Raw genomic sequence first — 24575 nt, 5'->3', positions numbered from 1 at the left:
TGCTAACATCAATGCCGAATTGAAACCACAGACAATTTTTGCGCTCTGGCAAATATTGCTTTTTGTTTGTAGGTTATGTTTTAGTCGTCAATTGTCAAGCTTAATGTTAAATAGTTTTGTAAAAATCTACTATGAAGTGATTAAACCTTTTCGTGATTTTTTCTTAGTGCCCCTTATCGACCTGCGATTGTTAAGTAGAATGTTTAATTCTTACTACACAATGGTTGTATAGTCTCGAATATTGGTTGACATTGAATGTAAAGATGTGATTAGGAGCAACGATCGCAACTTATTTTCGCTTCAATTATCATTTAAACATTCGTTATCTTCATATATTACAAATCAGAAATTCCTTACATTTAGTTTTCACATATTCATACTACCAGCCAAGATGACAAGTAGTCAACAGTCTGTTTTGAAACTGTACAATACCGTGGTTGACGATGTGATCGCAGGGGTGCGAGATTGCTTTTTGGACGATGGTGTCGACGAGCAAGTCCTACAAGAATTGAAGCAGTTGTGGAAGACAAAACTAACCTCGAGCGGGGCGATGGACCCGCCTCAAGTTGACAATTACCTGCCTCCGCAACCTCCTGTTCTTCAGAATTTTCAAAAAGCTAATGGTAATAATCTAATTCCTAAAAGAGCTGATACACACATGCCACAACAGAGTTCAAGTCAGCAAAACAGCGGAGTGGGCCATGCCGCTCCAGCTCCTACTGTTCCTGGTGCACATCCTCAGCATCAAGTTTTGGACCCCAACCACAAAGTGGCCGTGCAGCTGACACTGCCGCCACAGGCTGGAGTGCCAGGATCTCAGGCACGCTCATTTACTATCCAAATCCCTGCTGCAGCTCTTCATGGGAACAAATTACATCAAGTTTTGACTGGAAATATAATTAATGCGACTGTTAATCTACCACCACAATTAGCTGCTACATTGCTACAGCAACATATCACCTCTGCTCTAGCGGGGCAACAAAATGATTTTGATGGAGGCGGAGGAGGCCGCAGCAATGCTGCACCATTTTCCTTAGATGGTGCTATGGATTCCTCAGATGATGAAGGTTCTAATGTAGGAGATGGCTCAGAAGACGGTGGTGGTGATGATGACGAGGATGAGGAATCTGCTGAGGAACGTGCAGAAGAGGAGGAAGAAGAAAGAGATGAAAGTGGTGGGGCGGAAGAGGAACCTTTAAACTCAGGAGACGATGTCTCAGATGAAGAGCCGGGAGACATGTTTGACACCGACAATGTAGTAGTTTGCCAGTACGACAAGATAACCCGCAGTCGGAACAGGTGGAAGTTCTATCTTAAGGATGGTATTATGAATTTAGGTGGAAAGGATTTTGTTTTTCAAAAAGCCAATGGTGATGCAGAGTGGTGAAACTCTCATTTCAGTTTTCCATTAGTGTTTTGTATCTTAAAATATGGTGTAATTATCTCTTGGATGTTATTGTTGTGAGGATATTGTAAAAAAAACTTGTGATTTTGTGTCACAAATGTAAAAATGACTGACTTTAACCTAGAAAACTTATATCTGCACATAAGTAATTAAAACATATATAGTCTAAAGATGTATACTGATCTAGCTTTGACTTTTTTTGACTAAAATTATTTTTAAATTGATTTTACTTAAATTCTTGAAGCTGACATGGGAAATGTTAATTTCAATAATTATTATCGAGCTTCAATAACACACTACCCATGATAAATTATATACTATCTATTTTTTTTACAGATGTTTCAACAATTTGAATTCACAATTCATCACTATAACTTGAAGATAAATAACAGCATGTATTTTTAAAATTGGTAAATTTCTTTGGCCTTTGCTAAAAATATTTTAAAAAATATTTTGCAATTAAAGGTTGTCAAATAACAATTACTCATTACTCATACTGTAAATATATATTTTGTGATTTCACATAAATATATAACACAAACATACATGAGAAGGTTAAAGTCAGAATATTTTTTCCTCATATATGTATTCAATTACCAAATGAGGTGAAGGATCAAATATTTGAGCTTTGGATGTTAGATAAATAAAAACAACTGTGTAACATTATTAAATTGCATATTTAGCTTCATTTATAAAATGTAAAAAAGGTAAATTGTAAATAATTCAATAATTAGATACTTTTTATCTCAACTTTAACTTGTTCTATGTCACTTCAATTTTTTTTATATAAAATTGAACTAATCTGGAAAGTTGGTGACTGATTATTGAATATAAAGGTCCTGATAATAATCCAGTATTCAAATGTATGTTTCTCTTTTCAGAAGAAATATATTCAGAATAAATTCGCTTTTTGTGGTTAGTGAAGTTTAATTACTATTAAACAAGTAGACAATATAATATTTTCAGTCACATTTTTACTGAATTTCACAGTTATAGACTTTCTGTGCCATAATTGCAAGATCTATAAAGCACCTTGTATTATCTCTAAATATGAACTTAACAATTATTTTATAGTGTTGTATAATGTACTTGTATAAGTGAAGCTAATAAGCAATTTAATAACTAAATGTAGTTTGGATGAAAACTTGACATACCATTGATTTTTACTATCAGGCATTTTAGTTTGCTGTTAGATTATTTACTGCAAATTCCTACCATAATGATTTCTCTTTATGGCCCCTTCATATGTCTATTGTAGTGTATATTATAAAATGTTTTGTGAATAATTCTCTTTGTTCTTAGAAATTCAATTTGTTTTGTTTTACTTAAATTAATAGAGTAGAATAATATAATTTTTTAGTTAATATAATATGATTTTATTAATTATGATGATATAAATTTATTAAAAATATAAGCAGTCGCAGTGATAACAATCGGAATCACCTAACTATATGCTCCCAGGATGGACTTCAAATCTGGAATTGTACCAATTTTTATGTTCCTTTGAAGTGACAAAATCACTTGCCATAAATACCGCCCTGCACAATTGTGTTTTTTTTTTTGTAATCAAGAAAAAGACATAAGAGCTTGTTCTTTAATCTATAAAATTTTAAGTATTGTGATATGGATCTTAATTTCTTTTAATATTGCACAATCAGGACCTATTTTTTTCATTTCACTGTATTTTAATTTGAACAGGCATGAAATATGACCTAAGGTAACTTTTAATTTTGTAGTTAGCTGTCCTATATATTAAGTTCTAAGGGTTAGTTGTAATCCAATAAAAGATGTTTGACGATGGTAATAATAATAAAACTATGTTGCATTAATGGTTTTTATTATTTACTTTAATAATACCCAACTATTTATTTTTTGTGAAAATACGTTACATAATCAGACAGTTTGAATCTGATTAGATTTAAGATTAAAGTCTTCTATGAATTTTATGTAATAATAGTTAGCTTGGTACACCAAATACAAATAGCAATTATTCGAAAAAAAAATTGCGCATTTTCCATTAATTGATTTAAACAATTACTTTCACTTAATATGGCAAATAATGCTGAGATCACAAACATGTTCTAGCAATGTGATCTAACGACAAAGTGTATAAACATAAATTTTCATTGGTTGTTTTTTTCGCAAGTGGGTAACATTATTTATTCATTGCGACAATGGTTCAGGGTCAACGTTAAGTGCAGGCGCTAAGTGACGCGAGCCCGCTTGCCGCAAAACCGTCCCCAATACCATCGGCCGCTCGTCGAAATAGCCTTGGTAACGTAACGTAAAACTCATTATTAGCATTAAAATATGTACCTTATAACGCATTAGTAAATGCATAAATCTTTTTCACATTGGCTAAGACAAAATTTAAGCCCTTCATTTATCATTTTAAAAAGTTATTAATTAGGTACTTCCAACTACAACATACGACAGTACTCGAACTACATTTAAAGTCCAGCCATTGAAGAAGAGAGGAGGGACTACAAGGAACTTTAGATTTCTTTGTTCTTTTGGTTCTATTTTTAATAATATGCTGCAACATATAATAATATTAAGATAAGATATAAGAATATAGTAGTTCTTCCGTAGCGGTAAAAATGTTTTGTTTCTACTTTGCTATTAAATTTTAATAGGCGTTGATTTTAATTTACAATAGAACCTTTAATCAAGTGCACTTTGATGAAAGAACAATACACTTAATTATTTAATTGTAACTAAGCAGGAATAATCTATACACATAAAATTTTAAGTTCGAATACTGTTTGCCGCTGTCTGTAATAACAGACAACGCCCGAAGCTCCAAGTAGCTTGGGTTTCAACTATAACAACTTCACGATATAGATATTGAAAAATCCAGTAATATTCTCATGAGAAAGCTATGTATAATAATTTAATATTAACTGGGATTATAATACTAAAGGGTCTCTTTTAGATAAGTTCACATTAAAAAACCATTACTTCAAGCTAAATTTAATTTACCAATGATGCTACTATATGTAACATACTATCAACAATTGAGGAGGCACTTTGTGAGTTGCTGTTTATAAATATTATTGCAGATTTTGATGTTTTTTATAACCGGACCCATAGTAGTGCCTATGGGCCTGATCTTAAAATGTAAAAAACTTAAAATTAGTTTCAATACGCAAAAGACAAAACAAATTACGCGAAAAAATACTCATTCGACTCGAAGCCAGTATTGTTAGGTATCACTAGTAGAGGTCGAGTTGCGATGAATAACAGACAATCTAAACGTTGTACAAAACAAAGGCGAGTTAAATTGCATGACGACAAGGTAGGTAAGGCTCGCGGTTTGTTTCACTTGCAATCAGTTGTCGGCCAGAGAGCGGAGATGAATAGAACAAAGGAGGCTGTATGCCGGTGCCGGGTCCCGGGTGCCTTGCCGGCCGCGACCACTCGTTCCAATTATCCGATGTAATCCGCGCCATAGACTCACGTAATCGACTTATCCGCCCTGTTTAATATCGCATTCCACAGCTAAATATTTAGGCAAATTGCATCCCTCGCTTTGTGCGTTCTTTGCATTATTAATCTACTGACATCACTGAACTATTTAATTTAAACAATATTTAGTATTCGTACGTTATTTTATAGTTGTTAGGTATTCTGATATTTCATATCTCTCACATCTAGTCATATTCCTCTGAGTATCCTAAAAATAAACATATATATGTATGTACTAGTTGGCAACGAATGGAGAGTAAGAGTACAGGAGAAAGACTGTATTTCCTTATATATTAACATGTTCTATCACCATATCTTGCTGTATTAATACAAATTTTTAACACTTTCCTCACGAACAAATATTCATGTCACGTTTTCAAATCAGAAACATTTGTTATGTTGGTAGTTGTAGATTTCATTGTGCTTAAAATAAATATTAAATCAAATATTTTACAATACATACATACATAAACAACACAAATATATACCTACCTAGGAATTTATACATACATTTAATATTATGCTTATCAAATTCATGTAACGAACTATGTCATCGCCCATATTGATTAACCTAGATATGCAATTTCGACTTGGCATACAAGGGCGGTGGCATGCTTTTCAGAGATATTTAAGGAAACCAATATTTGTTAACCAATCTAAACCAAGTAATACTACCTAATATTATAAATATTTTAGAAATTGTAGAAGAAATAGTCTCTAACATAACTCTCGATTTGACACAAAATGAATGCAAAAGGGGAGAAGGACTAAAGAGCCAGTTAGTTCTAGTGTGAATTAATGTTAGGGTTTGCTAATTGACATTTAATTAAATTGTAATGCAAAAAGACTTTCCAAGCCGATAATAAATGGCAATTCAAACATTTTGTACTGACAACACTTTGAGTTGTCAGGGAGAGGGATAGAAAAAAATATTGTGAGGTGGAAGGTAGAATAAGGTCGGTTGAACATTCAATCATCGTTTTGTTGAACGAGAAGGTTGTTTCAAAAAGAGAAGAAAGAAGTAATCTTCAATACGTGTATTATCTTCAGGACTTTACCTAGGTATCCTGAACTGAAAGTCTAAGAACTAATTAGTATCAGTGTTTTTAAATTAATATCTCGATTTGTTTTTAACAATATTTGCAACAGAAAAAATATTGGGATATTAACTGCTCTCCGTTTATGGATGATGGATGGTTTATTGTCAAATAAATCAATTGTTAGTGAATATTGGTTTTAAAATATCGAAGACTGAGGACGATTAGTATAATTATATGATGAACACATGAGAGAATCCGTCGCAGTTCACTTTGGCGGGTAATTGAGTGCGCCGGCCCGGCTGAATGTGGGACGTGCTCCAGTCGGGCGGTATAACCGAATCGTCTAATTGGCTGTCGGCACGGCAGTCGCTAGCTCAGATATTGAATGCTAGCTCACGCTTCTAATATCAATTTTAAAAATAGAGAAATCCAATATTAATGGTATTAAGCATTTCCTTCTAGGAATAGAAATATCGAATGGCCTTGTTATCCCTTTATCTAATATATTTATTTGAATAATAATTGTTATTATATTATACTTATTCCTAGCGGTAGATACTTAAAATATACTAAGATCCCACAAAATTCACGGACATAATTATTTAAGAAAGTTATTTAATAGAAAATGTAGATAAGGAATGAAAATAAATTGATTATGTGCTGTAAAATGAAGTAATGTCCCTATCTCATTTTATATATTTTAATAGTATATAGTTATACTTAAATTAAAATACATAAGTACTTATGCTTCTCTGTAGTGTAGTAGGTTAATTCATGGACGCATTATTATAAATTTCACTCCTTATTTTATCTTGGAATGGAAAATGAAAGCACTAATTCAGTTCTTGCTTTGAATGGCCATTCATTATGCTCTAAAGGGAACAGCACTGGAATAACCGACTTGTATAAATTAGATTTATATCAACAATATAAATAAATATAAATAATTTAAATTCAAGTATAGGTATTAACTGTGAATTTTCTATTTAGTGTCTATATAATCGTTTCTTACCTTCAATAGCCAAATTGACCATCGATCACTCGGTCTTGGGTTTATGCCGTTCGATTATTGTCTTGAACCATATCCCAGTAATAGCCTAGAGTTTAGGTATCATGGTTATTAGAAAAATTAGTAGTTTAAAAAGTTATTATGAAATTTTGTTTAAATCTAAAAGAAAAGGTCGAATCTTAAACTTTCATTACCATCATTTTAGCCTAAAATGTATTTTCTAAAGACTACGAAGTACCTACATTAGGAAATATTAGAAAATTTAACTATTAAAATCATATTGTCACTAAAACGGCTTCTATTATCGCACTAAAATTCTATTTCTTTTGTTTCAGGACTTGGTGTTGACGCAAAGTGGTGAAGTTTGAGAAGTAAAGTTTTGAAGTTATAAAATGTAGTGTCTGATTGTATCTATGCTCATACCCGACTGAGTTACATGCTTGTTAATATACGGTACGGAGTTCGCTGTGGTTGGTGTGGTATAATGGTGTGAACGAAGTGACAGTGAGAGAAAAAACTACAAGATGCTGCCCACAAATGTTATGTCGTTTATGAAGAAGGTGAGTTACATATTGTATTTAAATATTTGTAGTTTCGAAATAACACCAAATAGAAGACTGATCAATCGCAATAATAATGGTGAAATCTTATTGTCCTTGCACTTCTTAAAACGTCTGTTCACTTTATTAAATCTTACCAAATGTGGAAGTACACATACCTATACTATTACCATGTTAAATTGTTTCATACTATTAATTAAAATATTCAAATATAACACTGGTTACTACAAGGAAATAAAACAATAAGTCATTACAGATTATACGAGGGTTACATTCCGCGTAAAGTTTGAGTGGCCATTTTGATTTTATGCCTCTGTCGCTTTAATTAAAAACTCCGGCAGCGCGTCGATGTAGACCCGCCCCCACTCAAATTATGACATTTGTATGCGCAATAGCTTTAACTAACTGCTGTTTTGGGCTTTGAACGTGCACAGAACAAAAAAAAATTTCATAACCTACAGTAAATAAATAAAATAACCAGAGGAATCTTGAAAAAAAAAAAAAGAAAGTCAATCACTCCAGTACGTCAGTACTCAAAAATAGTTTTTCTGTAATATCATAATCTAGCGCGAGTTAAGTATCTTTGAAAAAAATTACCTTAAAACATTTTCCAAATATGGTAAATAATTTTGTTTGCAGGACAAATTGCTCTACATGTGACTTTCTACAAATATTTGTAAAAGGAATTATATGATTGAGTTGTTTTCAGAAAAAAAAAAATATACCGCGGAGACTTATCGTGTACACAGTGTAGTGTATGTGTGGGAACGTTTTATTCAATCAACAATTTTTTATAGTCATTGCCTTACAAGATTAACAATGAATAACTTGTCGACTTTTTAATGTTAGTACACGTCTAAACGCCTGCCTCACGTATTATTATCTACTGGTATTAGTTTATACATTGTATTGATTATACAAAGAACCCCTGAATGTAAATTATATTTATAAATATTTTCTCGCTGAACCTTAGGTGTATTGTTCAAAATTTGAAGATCTCAACAACTCGACCGTACCCATAAAATCACGTGAAAGCTTCACTAATTTCATTAAAAAGAAAGACTGTATTCTGCATCGTCATAATTTTTCGCATAAATTAATATTACAGTAAAACACATTTGAAATTTGTATATCTATGACATTACATATTAGCTAAATCGGAATCTAGGTTTTAAGGCTAGACTTAGGTAATTATATGATAATTTAATAAAAGCTTTTGCTTATCATATTCTATTTTATATATGTAAAAATATATTGCTACGAATAAATGGAATATTAATATTTGGTAAATTTATTTTGAACAGCACTTGTCGAGTTCGCTCCGTTAATAGATTTCGTGTAAAGTTTATAGTGAACTTAGATCTTACTGATATAAAGCATTCATTTTTTTTTCAATAACGCTTGCTCGATATTGAATATTTTATTTAGGATTAAATATATGAAATGATGATATAATTTGACTGCAATTTGAATAACTTTATTCGTAGTTAAATTAAAAATCATTTGAATTCCATTTCAATCTGTACTTAGCATACATTATGAGCTAATACATATTTAGTTTCAAGTTTTTAATTAGGTACGCTCGTGATAAATTTTACCTGACTGCAAACAATTCAGAACAAATTCTTGACCTTTTACCCTTTCATCGCATAATTAATTCTGCTCATTTCAGTACAACTTTTTCAATTAACGTCGCCACACGAGGGTGTTCGTTAAAATGTTCAGATGTAAAATATTTTCTTTTGTTTAAATATAGCATTTCAATTTAATGGGAACATCTGTCTAAACCAGAGAGATACAACAAAGGCGAAGTATCCGCCACTGTTGTACGTCACTGCGCTGATTTAATGTATATTTTTTTTGGATATTGACTCACTTTAATCATTTACTATTTACGTAGTTACTAAGGTATGTTAAAAATCTAGGATAGCTAACTAGGATTCTATTCAAAAATGTTCCGTTGCAATTTTTTCTACCAGTCTCCTCGCTTTTACTGTCTGAGACTTGCCAGTAAAATGGTATTCAATGTGACGTTGTACAAGTTTCATGCATTTTGTAAAATAATTTTGCTAGAAGCTCGCCTAGCTGTTGCCACCATTATTTAGCCGAGAAAGATCCTACGCATTTACAAATTGTGTAAAACATGTAATAAAAAGATTTCACTCCTTGGAATGCTCTAAAACTTTGCACTTGTAACTTTTCTTTCATCTATGATGAAAAGTAGTTTAAAACTACTTATGTAGGTTCAACCTCAGACCGCCCTGTTAGGATTAGGAATAAGTATAAAAAACCTTTCAAGGCCTAAGCTCAGTACAGAGAGGTTTTTGCAATTTTTCATTTATATCAGGAAAATTATTATCTTCGCTATAATTCATAATTATACGATGATATATAGAGTGCCATTTTATTATATTCACGTGCAGTAATAAGTTTACTCTACAAAGAGCCATCGATCAAGGTAATAGGACAGGAGATTAGGGGCATGAAAATAAGGAAGGATGGAAAGATTTATCATGAGCCTAGCGGTAAGAGAACTAATTTAAACTACAAGTCAACTGTGACGGGAAAGAGCTTACCAAATGACGTAAAGAAATAGTGCTTTATTTAGTTGTTTGTTTCAATTTGAATTAAAGAAATACAGTCACTAGTAAAGCAATAACTTATCATAATGCCATCCATTGCATATCGGTAACACGTAACTACATCCACATCGCTAGGAAACGCAAAGAATGGAGATACATCCTTAGGAATGAGGAAATAATGTATGGATTGATTTCTGGACAAAAGAAAGCCTAAGTCGTTACTTTGTTATATTTTGTTTACATTAATTTTTTATGTTTTCGTCCTTTAACAAATATATATTTGTAATAATAAAATTAAAACAGCTTAATGAATATCAAAGGATTAAAAAACCATTTTAACGGTTTAATAATGGCGGCCGAATATCGAGCTCATTCTGTTTGTTTCGATAATGAAATGCGAACTCACACTAATCGACCACAGACCGGTTTTAAATTATTGAAAATTATAACGCAATTTATATTTTACACATCCATAATAATTATGAAGTACTTCATTACTTTCATTAAATTATTATCATGTTTTCACAATTTACAACATTATATACAATTTTAACGCATGCATGATTACACTTAATATCTTTCAAGTTAAGTTAGATTGTTTTTGACATTTTAACGCATTATTTGCATCTATTACAAATACATGTTAATAAAATTGTGGTGTTTGTACGTAATATCTAAACAAAAACATGATTCGTTCAGATTTATTTGCGTAGCTGAAAACGAAAAAAAAAAAACAATTTTTAGAATTTTTGTCTGTCTGCCTATATGTCTGTCGGCAAGGTCATGATTGTTTCGGGAAATCTCCGGAACGGATAAATAGATTTTGACGGGACTTGGACGGGTAGTTAGCTGATGCACCCGGACATTTTATAGGCTGGTCTTATTCAATTCTACGCTGAGGAAGTGGCAGACGACCGCTAGTTACATATATACTGCTGACATAAAATAGAGTCTTAATTTTATTGTGATAAAACACTATAAAACTTATCTGTTTAGGCTTTCATTTATTTCTTTTTGTCGCCTTTCATTGACACTTGGCATTTTTACGGCTTGAGACAAGCTTACTGACATTACAATTTTCACCAACATGTTTGTACTTTTAGGAGTTTTACGTTATCCATTCCGATACGTTATTTAGGATGTGGTTTACCTTTCTAACTAAAGAAAATAAGAACATTATCAAAATTTTGAAAATAAAAAAAAGTAGAAGAGATTTCAAACAATAAACAAAGATTCATAGTTCCTCTTTACTAACATTTTTTAAAGCCGCATTTCATTCCCTGATCAAGGCAAACTTTTGTCGCATGAACGAGTTGTCTCTAAAAGCTTTTTGGTTCGCAAAGGTACATTTTTTTCTTTAATATATAGCAAAGACACAATAGCATGGACATTCCCTTTCGTGCAGTCTAAGCGAGACAAAGAAACTTTGAAATAATTAAACGTCAGAAACACGTACGTACCGATTGGTATTTTTAATTTAAAGGCCCTGATGCAGTACAAAGAACTCTCTCACAAAGCTGCTGATATACAGCTCTTTATAGTTTACCCAATACAGGCCAGTAACCAATGCGACAAAAATATTACTTTTTAATTGCTACAGCTGGCGAAAATTAGGCTAAGATCTTTTACGTACCTTTTTAAAACAAGCAAAGGACCCAGTAGACGCTGACTTGATCCTTGCCATATTAGAAAGAGAAGGGGAGAGAGAAGAGGTTTGACTGTTGGTTCCCAAAAAAAACTCAACTATAGAACGACTTTTAAAAATTGTTCAACAATAATCTCTCCGGATTATAAGAAGCTTTTCTTTGGATTTAATAAATTTTTAATATGAAACTTCTAATTATGCCTATTTTTTGTATCTTTATTAAAAAGTACACAAAGGAAAAATCAGGCGGATAGGTAGGTGAATAATCAAGGCGATAAATTATTCACGAGCAGCAGCAGGCAATCGCCAACCAGTCAGTGTACACAAGCGCCGACAATCGACATGATATCCGCTCTGCCATACCTGAATTATTTTACGCTTTTTAAGTTGCTAGATAGCAAATTATCCGAGTCAAAAAAAAGCAATTATAATTAATATCACGGACACACAGAAGACAAACCTGAAGTAAATTATGGGAAGAAAAAGTAGATGTGGCGGAGGAGGGACGTCTCTACGTCTATGTTAAATTTCAGCTAGATCCATTTGGCCGTTCTGGAGATACGTAATAACAAACTTTTGCATTTATAAAATTAGTAAATCTCAAACAATTTTATGCTCCTGTTCGTCTCAAGGTTACAACAAAAAACGTCTGTGATTCAAATTAAAATATCCAGAGAATAGAAGAAAAGTTTTACATGCTTATATAACAAAACAAACCTTTAACTATAGTTGGAGTTTTCAATTGCCCTTAAATTGACTTTTACACACATGTCACAAAATATGACTTGTTATACTCGTAGTAATTTTATCGATGTATTTGTTTACGAAGCGGAAAGTACTCAGATGGGAGCCATTCCTTCAGATTAAGAGGTTTTTCAGTAAATGTATGTTCGTAAAAAGGTTCGACGTAATTTCGGCTATGCCCCGCATACTTATTTCTTATACAACATATAATAAAATATCTTAAGACTGAAGTAAACACATTTCATGTATATTCATTCATATAATTCAATTTCTGTATACTTTTTAAAGAAATTCAAAAGGTATATGTAAGACATCCAACAAGCACTGGGCCTGCGTGGTTGACTATGTCTGACTGTCTTAGGGTAGTCTCCGAGTCCCTCAGTTGGGACGTATAGTGGATTGATGATGATGATACTATTTAAAAACAAACTGAACAAACAATAAATGCTTAATCCACAAAATGATATGGTCCTCCAAGGGCTAATTTTATCTTACGTAAGAAAAAATTCAATAAGACATAAACTACTAAGCTATTACCACTTCCATCCCACCAGGACCTTAGTATCAGTAATACATTGTCTTTAATGACATCGATAAAGATAAACGAAGAGAACGGTATTAAAAAGATTGTTATGATTTCATCTTAATATTATATAGAATATTTTATGCAAAGCATGTACGCTGAAAGCAATTTTAAATCAATTTCTTATTGGATTATTAGGGTTATTACCTTCTAAACTTTTACCATCTAAATCATTTATATTCCTACATTATTATCTTCAGGTTATATATTATCTTCTAAAAATGGCCTAAGAGTTTAGTACGATTGTCGATCCATCGAAATGCAGACAATTTTAGAAATGGTTTAAAATTGAGTTTAAAGAATTCTTAAGCCAGCGAACCTAAAACTGAATGAATGACATATATGTATTCGTAGAAATAATTTAATTAAACTGTCTGCAACAAATTAAGCGAAACTAATAGAAAGTAAGGAGTAAAGTCATTTTTAATTGTTCGTTATGTAATGTGCACGTGACTCGTGTCGATATGGCGCAAATCGGCCAACACGAGTTGCCAACCATGATCACAAACTTTCGCAATAAGTTTGTAGAATTCCAGAGATTACGATAGAAATTAAGCTTCAGCAATTACTTGGAATGGAGGGAGGATATTTTAATTAAATTATTTTATATTTTTATAAATTAGAACAGGTAATTAGGATACGCCGATAATTACAGTATGTAATGTGTCTAATCGCAGTATGTACGCAAAGTGCCTGAACAAGAGTTCTTTAAAATGATTCTCATCGCTACTTTACACGATGAGATAGCCAACCACTTTATAGTGTCCAAATACTAATTTATGAATAGAAGTTAAAAAGATGTAGAAATTGTACAACTCGCAGGAGAATAGGATGATCATTTATTCATAAAGTCACAGCGCGCCACGTATCAGGGACACTTTGTGAAAAAAGTAATTGTTTTTGCTTGTACTTTGTAGATTGGAAAACTTTCTGTGGTGAAGATAAAAGAATCGGAAAGACATGAAATGTTGAAAATTTACATAATTTGTTTGAAAATGTATACAAGTACATTGTCATTGAAATATGACGAAAGCAACTATATTGACCCGTTCAAATTAAATATTGCAACAAATACAATTTGCATAGGGTTGAAAATTTTAAGACAAAGGTCCAAAAATTAGGTTTTTCTACAAAATAGTAAGTTTTATCAATTAGGTTTTCCACAAATTTGTAGATCACAAGATGAACATATTTTTTTACTAAGAGCCATCGTTTCTGAGATAATCGCCACAAACAGATGAGAAAGCATTACTTTTTACCAGCCAGAGATCGTGGATCCGTCCACGTGAAAGATAATTTTTCGGAAAACCTGAAAGATACTCATTTCATTGTATTGCACCGTGTTTTGACATATGTCCTTTCTTAGTTCTTGAATATGTAGTTACAGAAACATCTGTGCAGAATTTCAAGCCTCTTGATCCAGTAGTTTGGGGTTGTACGTCTTTTTATCAAATACATATTAGACCTCTCAATTTTTCAACAACACTCAACTAAATAAATTGACATCACTATTTTCGATTTTGTGCCAAATGTAACAATATCTTACTTCTTCTATTAAACATGTTTCTTATAATGTTTTAAAATAAAAAAGCAGGAACGTAACAAAATCGAGGTTATAGCTAGAAAAAATAATCCAGAAGCTTAAAAAAAGTTTTGATCGGTTAAAATATGTTATTCAAAATTCTCAAAGAATATACTTACTCGTAGTTTTATTTTCTATTCATGAAGTCAGGGATACATTTGTAGAGGAAGGTACCGCGCGTCGCATCGCGGCGAATGGAGATGCGACGCCAAGCGCCTCCCGCGACACCACTCTTTGTGCTTAAACAAAATTATTTTTTAATAAAAAATATTCTCCCTATCTCTCTACAAAGTATTTCTTTTTAACATTTTTCATTGTATACATATTTCTATAAATGCGCACGTCCACTTAAAGAAATTTAATTATATTAGAATTATTTATTATGTTAAATTCTTCCACTCCTCTGTGTTACGTAATTTTTCAAATCATATTCGTACAATTGTTTCATGAGATTTAAAGTTAGATACAAGAGTATTTTTAAACTTGTCTAAATTGTTATGTCATAACAAAGCAAAATTTTTACATGTAGTTCTATATTCTTACAATAAATTTTAATGTTATGCGTGGATACAGTGAAATTGGTTAATTTCTGTGAATTCATTGTGGTCGCTTTACATGTTGTGTTGACAAGCAAAACTACACAGCTGTACCAACATCGATGATAAACATTTCAGTATTTTCCGTTAATTATGTTGCTGCTGTTTAAGAATACAATTTTTAATTTGAAGGTAATCTTACTAAATTTATAAGTGTTTAGATGGATGGATGTTTGTTAAAAGGTCTCCGGAGCGGGTCCACAGATTTCGATGAAATTTGGTACAGATGTAGAACACAGTCTGGAAGAACACATAAGCTACTTATTAAGTTATTTAATTACTCACGGACGGAGTCGCGGGCGACAGCTAGTTTCTTATAATTTGAACCATTCAAACTCAACTAAAATCAAAGTTGGTTTAGAGATCATTATTTACTTAAGATATTTTCTTACATTATAATATCTGGCAATTCTTGTCAAAAATCACCATTTCATTAATTTTAAGAGCTTCAATATTAAAACTATAATATTTTTCCGGTAAACAACTTTTAAAATAAGCACGTCTTATAGGACGATTGATAACATTAAAAAATCCAAAGTACATTTATATATCTATACATGTATCTCATCTATGTATGTATGCTTACAACTTATAAGCATATATACATAATGTACACAGAGCGGACACAAATCGTTCAACATGCTAAGTGCCGTTCTATTAAAAGTTAGACGTTGAAATCGTACGAATACGTGCAGCAAGCCCAGTAACTCTAGCACAGTACTCACTCAGTGTGCACAACTTATAATTAATTTCCTATTTATAATTCTATCATTTCAGCTCTCGGCGACGTTATCTACTTTCGTGAAATAAATTGAGATTTGGTCTTATACCAAATAGATTATTTACTCCGCTTAATGAGCCTGCGATTAAATTACTTTATCTTTAACTTAGAGGTAGATGAGAATAAGAAAAACAGAAGAAGCTCGAATCTGGAGCATCGATCGCTTTTGTAAACTCTTGTTACAATTTAAAAGTTCCACGAAAGTAGTTATTTTACTTTGTACAAAAATTATATCTTATAAACACTCGAAATACGGAACAACTTAAGTACTTATTATATTACGGACAGGAATTCTCTCATCGACGTAACAAATAATGCTCAAAAGCGAGTAACTTAAAATACGTGCCTAAAATAGAGCTTCTTTTATAAGAGGTTCCTCTTTGACCGGCTCTGACGTCATCAAATCAAACGGAGTCATATTACGACCTCAACTAAATTAAACGTTTAAATGAGAGAGATTTAGAAAATACGACCTACTGTAATGTCTTAAACAACCTACAAAAGAAAAAAATCAAGTGATTTTATTTTATTATTTTATTATTTTATTACTGATTTATTTTATCTCGTCATTGTAACTACTTCGAAAAAAAATCATAATATGAATCTTTAAACGTTAGTTTGTATTACGACGTAAGAATGTTACAGTCCATTAAAATTACAAGTAATTGACGAGAGTTTAATGTTTCCATACAGAATAACGTAAACTCGTTTTTAATAGTTGATGTAATGGCATTTTTGAATGTCGACGTTAAAAGGTTTTTATTATGACTCGTCGGTGTTTTTACTCGTTTATACCTTAATACCATATTTAATTGAACTCCGAACAACTTTTATAACAAATAAGGGATTTAAAAGTTTAAAATTAAAATGAAACATAAGCTACTAAATACTGTACGCCGACAATGTTTTAATAGATTAATTTACACTTGGAAGTCTTGAAATTATAGAGATCTGTATACCTATCTACCAGAAGTTTAAGAGAAGATTAGCGCCGACTGTGTACTAGTTCTAATTAAAACGTAGGTTAATGCTTTCGGAAATTGCTCCGTATTACATCTCTAGTATGAAGTTGTGCACTAAGACAGTTAATGTTACTTTAGGGAGATTTAATCTGAGATTAGGTTTATTCTGAGTGCTACCGGGTCGGTTGGGGCTTCTAAGGTTGCGGCGTGTTCACAAAGGAACGTAATTACGCAACAACAAACGGCGCCCGATTGCGCTTTACTCAGTTATGTCCGTCAACAAACAATAACGGCTTTACATAATATTAATCAACGTCCTGATAATCCCACGTGACTTATAACTATTATTACCAACATATCACTTACTACTACTATAATATATAAACTACTAACTGTCGCCCGCGACTCCGTCCGCGTGGAATTTCAAAAAAACTTAAAAAGTAACCTATGTGTTCTTCCAGAATATATTGTACAACTGTATCAAATTTCATCAAGATTCGTTCAGCCGTTCCGGAGATACCTTCAAACAAACATCCATTCATCTAAACATTCGCATTTATAATATTAGTAAGATATATTATTTCATATAAAAATGGATCGTATAAGTTTTGGGTAATAATATATTAAACAAAAAGTATTCATATATTCATACTAATTAAACGTATGACTACAAAATGAAAATAACCCATTACTTTTATGGAAACATCTCATTTAGAACTAAATGGAGGAAATGCTATTAAGAAAGATTTTTCAAGCGAACAAATAAACGCAATAAACCTCAATCTGGCGATAAATGTGAAACAAACAGTTGTAAGGTAAAGTAAGTTTAGTGATTTACTGTTTCCTGGGCTCTTTCATCTGGAAGTAACCGTTCAGAAATCACATTAAGGGAACGGACGCGCTCAACTGGAACTAACATCAAATAAATTTAAATCACTCGAGATCGCACTGGGAACATTTTATCCTTTCTTTTTATTCTCTCTCTCTCTCTCTCTCTCTCTGCATATATTTCAAATGGACCCTAAATCGATAAAAATAAATACAGGTCGGCGATTTCGATGTTATTGTACTACTACTACTAGCTGTCGCCCGCGACTCTATCCGCGAGAGATAAAAAAAGTTTATAAGTAGCCTATATGTTCTTCTAGGCTATACTATATTGTTCTATATTTTGCCAAATTTTATCGAGATCCGTTGAGATATTGAGCAATCATCAAACCATCCATCCATCCAAACTTTCGTTTTACATTACTTTACACTTTACTTACTACTTTTTATTTAGTATATTTTATAAAAATATACCAAGTACAATTTAAAGTTTAAATATTTAAAAATAAAATTCAATACAAGTCGTCATAAACAGGAAAAGAGACGCGTAACTCATAGACGTGTAACCCGTAGACCAGTAATTCGTAGACGTGTAACTCGTAGACGTGTAGCCCGTAGCCCTGCAACTGTAGACGTTTATAAATTTCTTTTTTGTCTACGATCGAGAAGATGCTGCACATCCTTACGTGAGTATGTCATACATCTTAAATTTAAGCAAAGCGTTCGTAAAAATTGTGGAATCACTATTTTTTATTTATTTATTAAACTCCACTTATAATATGTACAATATAATCTTATTTTACTTTGGGTTCTTAAACTGGTAGGTTTGTAAGAACCCTGCACATTCTCTATAGTTGGGTAGTTTACAATATTTTTTGTTTAAAACATAATAACTAAAAACATAATAACCTCCATTAGTGTAATATGTGAAAAGCAATCCCTTAAAACAAATAAAATAGAGGCACCTTTTGTTGGTCACGGCAATTAAAGTCGTAATGTAAATAGCATACCGGCAACAAGTGGGTCACCGGGGCCACCGCACCCCGCTTGCTCCCCCACTTTCCGCATACGCCGGGGGTGAGTGCAAATGTTCATGACCTACTTTATCATGATAAAAATCGCTACGCCCAAATCTTGTTTACATTTAAATAATCGTAAAATTATTGTTATTCTCGTTAAGTTTTTTCAACATTTTAACTTAACTCACAAAATATTTCTTTATTTCTATTAAATAAACCAATAAGATTACAGCCCTGCGATTATTTAGAAGCAATAAGCTCTCGTTTAACGTAATAAGATTCTGTAGCTAAATTTCAGAGTCAGATGATGACTAAGATCAAGATAATTTTTGCTCCTAAAAAAATAATATACCCAACATTCTTATACATATACAATAGGGTACCATAGGGTAGTACTTTAATAATCATTCTCTTCCGTTTCACGAACCGACGTTATTCATTTTCTGGTCAATATTAATACCCTTAACAAGAATGAAATTTTACGAACTTTCGTTTTTTTTTTAATTTTGTTAGCAAGCTACGGAAACAATTAAATCAATAAACTCTATCAAAATGCAGATCCCAAAGGAAAGTTAGCGCGTCTTTGGCATGATTCCTGACAACAACATTCAATACAAAATTCAATAACACCGGGATAATGGAAACTCTTGAGGAATTGAGAAACGACCGTATATAATCTCTACGGACAACGCTATTTTGTATACTTAAGTCCACTTATTTAGAATTAACGAACCTTAAATCTTATGGAAAAGAATACTTTGCAATGTGAATAAAAACAAACATTTTAAGAAAAAAAAACTATCTCAAACAAAATGCGCTCAAAAGTAACTTAAAAAAAAACTATTTCAAACAAAATGCACTCAAAAGTAACGTAAAAAAACAATTTCAAACAAAATGCACTCAAAAGTAACGTAAAAAAACAATTTCAAACAAAATTCACTCAAAAAGAAACATAAAAAAACAATTTCAAACAAAATGCATTCAAAAGTACCATAAAAAACAATCTCAAACAAAATACACTAAAAAGAAACAAAATAATGTCATGAAAACTTCTTTCTTTCTTTCTTCTCTCTTTCAAAAACCCTCTAAACTCTAAAGAAAGTTCTCTTCTTTCTTGTAACATGTCTATATTGTATAATTATTGTTATTTCGCAGTCGGTGTCGGCCGAAGTAAATAGGTGACATTTTATATTTGAGATGTATTAGACATACTTACGTTTATGTCCCTACTTAGGCCGAAACCGACTCCAAAATAACAATAATTATACAATATAGACATGTTACAAGAAAGAAGAGAACTTTCTTTAGAGTTTAGAGGGTTTTTGAAAGAGAGAAGAAAGAAAGAAAGAAGTTTTCATGACATTATTTTGTTTCTTTTTAGTGTATTTTGTTTAAGATTGTTTTTTATGGTACTTTTGAATGCATTTTGTTTGAAATTGTTTTTTTATGTTTCTTTTTGAGTGAATTTTGTTTGAAATTGTTTTTTTACGTTACTTTTGAGTGCATTTTGTTTGAAATTGTTTTTTTACGTTACTTTTGAGTGCATTTTGTTTGAAACAGTTTTTTTTTAAGTTACTTTTGAGCGCATTTTGTTTGAGATAGTTTTTTTTGTTTTGAAGTCGGCTATTTTTTTTTCTTAAAATGTTTGTTTTATTTCTCAATTTTTAGTGAATTTGAAGTTTAATTACAAATTTCCTTAATACGTATAAGGACATAAATAAGACAAATAAAGAAAAGGACTTTCCTATTTAATATGTGTGTACTTCAATTCAAAAACTAATTTAGAATACACCAGATAACCACTTATCCTTTAAACAATGAAATAATTATCAAAATCGGTATACAAATTGAAAATTAACGAACTAATACATCGTAGCGTGCCTTTAATTTTGTCCAGCCGCGCGCCGCAGTAGCATTTTTCGAATGCGCGTAGTTTTTAATAATTTAATATCTTCCAAACTATTGATCAGAATTACATAGTTTAAAGGCTAATGTAATCTGCATTTAATACTCTAGCCATCAAACATATTTATTTGGATAAGGATTCATATCGAATATAATATAATAGCGTCGTAAGCTTACGACGCTGTTTTTCGTGTGCAATTTAATCGAAGTTTGTTCATAATAACATGGTTTTTGTGAGACATCCATAGATGATAGATATATGCCACCTGAGACTTTTATTTAGCAAATTTAAGGATCTATAATTACTCGATACATCATTTTAATGTAGGTCATATAGTTTGACCTACGTAAGCCCAGAAAGCAAATTTGTGCTATTCATTGTAACGCGATGTAGCATTTTTCGTTTCCGCGTAATTTTATTCTTACGATATCTCCTAAAATATTAGACAGAATGATATAGTTTCAATTGCAAATATAATCTACATTAAATTCTCTTGATAATGAACATATTTATTTACATAAGGGTTAATACTGAACTTGAATAATAGCGTCGGAAATAGGGCATGAATTTAATTAATGTTTCTAAAGAAAAAAATGGTTATTGTGAGAAAACTATAAAAGATAGATATATGCTATCGCGGACTTTTATTTAGCACATTTAAAGAGCTACAATTCGCCATACATCATTTTTATGTAGGTCCTATAGTTTAGCCTACGTAAGCGCTGAAAGCAAAAATGTCCCTAATTTCCGCAACAAATTTTGAAGCTATGTTCAAAATCTACTAGTCTTCTAGTTATTTAAAAAAAAAACAAAAAAATGGGACCCACCTGCAAGCACTTCCTTTCGATTAAAACAATTTTTATCAAAATCGGACCGCCAGGGGCGGAGTATCGCGGTAACACACATAAAAAAAAAAAATAAAAAAAATTCAGTCGAATTGATAACCTCCTTCTTTTTGAAGTCGGCTAAAAAATAGCCGACTTCAAAACAAAAAAAACTATCTCAAACAAAATGCGCTCAAAAGTAACTTAAAAAAAAACTATTTCAAACAAAATGCACTCAAAAGTAACGTAAAAAAACAATTTCAAACAAAATGCACTCAAAAGTAACGTAAAAAAACAATTTCAAACAAAATTCACTCAAAAAGAAACATAAAAAAACAATTTCAAACAAAATGCATTCAAAAGTACCATAAAAAACAATCTCAAACAAAATACACTAAAAAGAAACAAAATAATGTCATGAAAACTTCTTTCTTTCTTTCTTCTCTCTTTCAAAAACCCTCTAAACTCTAAAGAAAGTTCTCTTCTTTCTTGTAACATGTCTATATTGTATAATTATTGTTATTTCGCAGTCGGTGTCGGCCGAAGTAAATAGGTGACATTTTATATTTGAGATGTATTAGACATACTTACGTTTATGTCCCTACTTAGGCCGAAACCGACTCCAAAATAACAATAATTATACAATATAGACATGTTACAAGAAAGAAGAGAACTTTCTTTAGAGTTTAGAGGGTTTTTGAAAGAGAGAAGAAAGAAAGAAAGAAGTTTTCATGACATTATTTTGTTTCTTTTTAGTGTATTTTGTTTGAGATTGTTTTTTATGGTACTTTTGAATGCATTTTGTTTGAAATTGTTTTTTTATGTTTCTTTTTGAGTGAATTTTGTTTGAAATTGTTTTTTTACGTTACTTTTGAGTGCATTTTGTTTGAAATTGTTTTTTTACGTTACTTTTGAGTGCATTTTGTTTGAAATAGTTTTTTTTTAAGTTACTTTTGAGCGCATTTTGTTTGAGATAGTTTTTTTTGTTTTGAAGTCGGCTATTTTTTTTTCTTAAAATGTTTGTTTTATTTCTCAATTTTTAGTGAATTTGAAGTTTAATTACAAATTTCCTTAATACGTATAAGGACATAAATAAGACAAATAAAGAAAAGGACTTTCCTATTTAATATGTGTGTACTTCAATTCAAAAACTAATTTAGAATACACCAGATAACCACTTATCCTTTAAACAATGAAATAATTATCAAAATCGGTATACAAATTGAAAATTAACGAACTAATACATCGTAGCGTGCCTTTAATTTTGTCCAGCCGCGCGCCGCAGTAGCATTTTTCGAATGCGCGTAGTTTTTAATAATTTAATATCTTCCAAACTATTGATCAGAATTACATAGTTTAAAGGCTAATGTAATCTGCATTTAATACTCTAGCCATCAAACATATTTATTTGGATAAGGATTCATATCGAATATAATATAATAGCGCCGTAAGCTTACGACGCTGTTTTTCGTGTGCAATTTAATCGAAGTTTGTTCATAATAACATGGTTTTTGTGAGACATCCATAGATGATAGATATATGCCACCTGAGACTTTTATTTAGCAAATTTAAGGATCTATAATTACTCGATACATCATTTTAATGTAGGTCATATAGTTTGACCTACGTAAGCCCAGAAAGCAAATTTGTGCTATTCATTGTAACGCGATGTAGCATTTTTCGTTTCCGCGTAATTTTATTCTTACGATATCTCCTAAAATATTAGACAGAATGATATAGTTTCAATTGCAAATATAATCTACATTAAATTCTCTTGATAATGAACATATTTATTTACATAAGGGTTAATACTGAACTTGAATAATAGCGTCGGAAATAGGGCATGAATTTAATTAATGTTTCTAAAGAAAAAAATGGTTATTGTGAGAAAACTATAAAAGATAGATATATGCTATCGCGGACTTTTATTTAGCACATTTAAAGAGCTACAATTCGCCATACATCATTTTTATGTAGGTCCTATAGTTTAGCCTACGTAAGCGCTGAAAGCAAAAATGTCCCTAATTTCCGCAACAAATTTTGAAGCTATATTCAAAATCTACTAGTCTTCTAGTTATTTAAAAAAAAAAACAAAAAAATGGGACCCACCTGCAAGCACTTCCTTTCGATTAAAACAATTTTTATCAAAATCGGACCGCCAGGGGCGGAGTATCGCGGTAACACACATAAAAAAAAAAAAAAAAAAAAATTCAGTCGAATTGATAACCTCCTTCTTTTTGAAGTCGGCTAAAAATATGTTATGGAACTAAAAACATGGAACAACAAAATGTATACATCTATGTGTACATGTAATACGTGTACGGATCTGGTGACTGGTGATAACATATTTTGTTGTCACTAATTATAACTTAAAATAATGAAGTTCACACTTTTCTTTACAATAACCTAGCCTGAAAGTGAATAGATAATGTACTTTTAACAAGATCTATATATATTTTGCGCGTGCCTAGGCTGTGTCTATTTTCTTTACTCTCCGACCTCACTTTCTCGGATCACACCGAGTCCGTATTAATACGTCCTGTATGAGAGTTAGCTTTGTTAAAGCTTAAGTAGTTCCTAATTTTCACCGGGAATAATTTATTTTACTTTATTTCATTAACTTAATAATTATAAATTGCCCCTAAACAAAAATACTTAGATAAAAAAATTGTACAAAACAAAAACAGAACGAAAAACATTTAATCAAAAAACGGATATATCATTCCTTTAGCATTATGATTTGACATTTTGCAGTATCATCAGAATCGGTTGCTTATTGCTGAGCAAGTCTCATCAGAAGGCACCTCGCCAGGCGTAGATATAAAAAGCTCGCTGAAGTTCGGGAGACGACATTATTGATTTTCCCGTCTCCTAGAGCTTTCATTCCCCATCTGTTGCGTTCCATAAAATTTACGATACCATTACTGGGTCGTTACTTTTGTATGAAGAGTTTTATCACTACACGATGTCACTCGCCGCGAACACACTTTTTTATCAATTTTTTTGTTATCTGATTTTAAATAAATATTATAACTTATTTC

General features: G+C 31.5%; 2 protein-coding genes across 2 annotated transcripts in view; both read left to right on the top strand.

Annotated features, from left to right (window-relative positions):
* Nucleotides 1-78: 78 nt before the first annotated feature.
* On the top strand, nucleotides 79-1569 carry LOC106711661 (transcription initiation factor IIA subunit 1). Its single transcript, XM_014504034.2, has one exon. The coding sequence runs from the start codon at nucleotides 392-394 to the stop codon at nucleotides 1385-1387; it is 996 nt and encodes a 331-aa protein (XP_014359520.2). The 5' UTR covers nucleotides 79-391; the 3' UTR covers nucleotides 1388-1569.
* A 5694-nt stretch (nucleotides 1570-7263) lies between these two features.
* LOC106711649 (regulating synaptic membrane exocytosis protein 1) overlaps nucleotides 7264-24575 on the top strand; it is a 33513-nt gene continuing 16201 nt past the window's right edge. The window contains exon 1 of the mRNA XM_045680183.1: nucleotides 7264-7482. Coding sequence (XP_045536139.1) covers nucleotides 7447-7482 — 36 coding nt within the window. The 5' untranslated portion in view covers nucleotides 7264-7446. The remainder of the gene's footprint in view (nucleotides 7483-24575) is intronic.

Source organism: Papilio machaon, chromosome 12, assembly GCF_912999745.1.
Source record: "Papilio machaon chromosome 12, ilPapMach1.1, whole genome shotgun sequence".
Taxonomy (NCBI): domain Eukaryota; kingdom Metazoa; phylum Arthropoda; class Insecta; order Lepidoptera; family Papilionidae; genus Papilio; species Papilio machaon.
Note: the sequence above shows the minus strand (reverse complement) of the source record. Positions and strands in the feature narration are given on the sequence as shown.

What these genes read in the sequence shown, in the direction of transcription:
- LOC106711661 (XM_014504034.2), top strand. Translation starts at nt 392, where the DNA reads ATGACAAGTAGTCAACAGTCTGTTTTGAAACTGTACAATACCGTGGTT.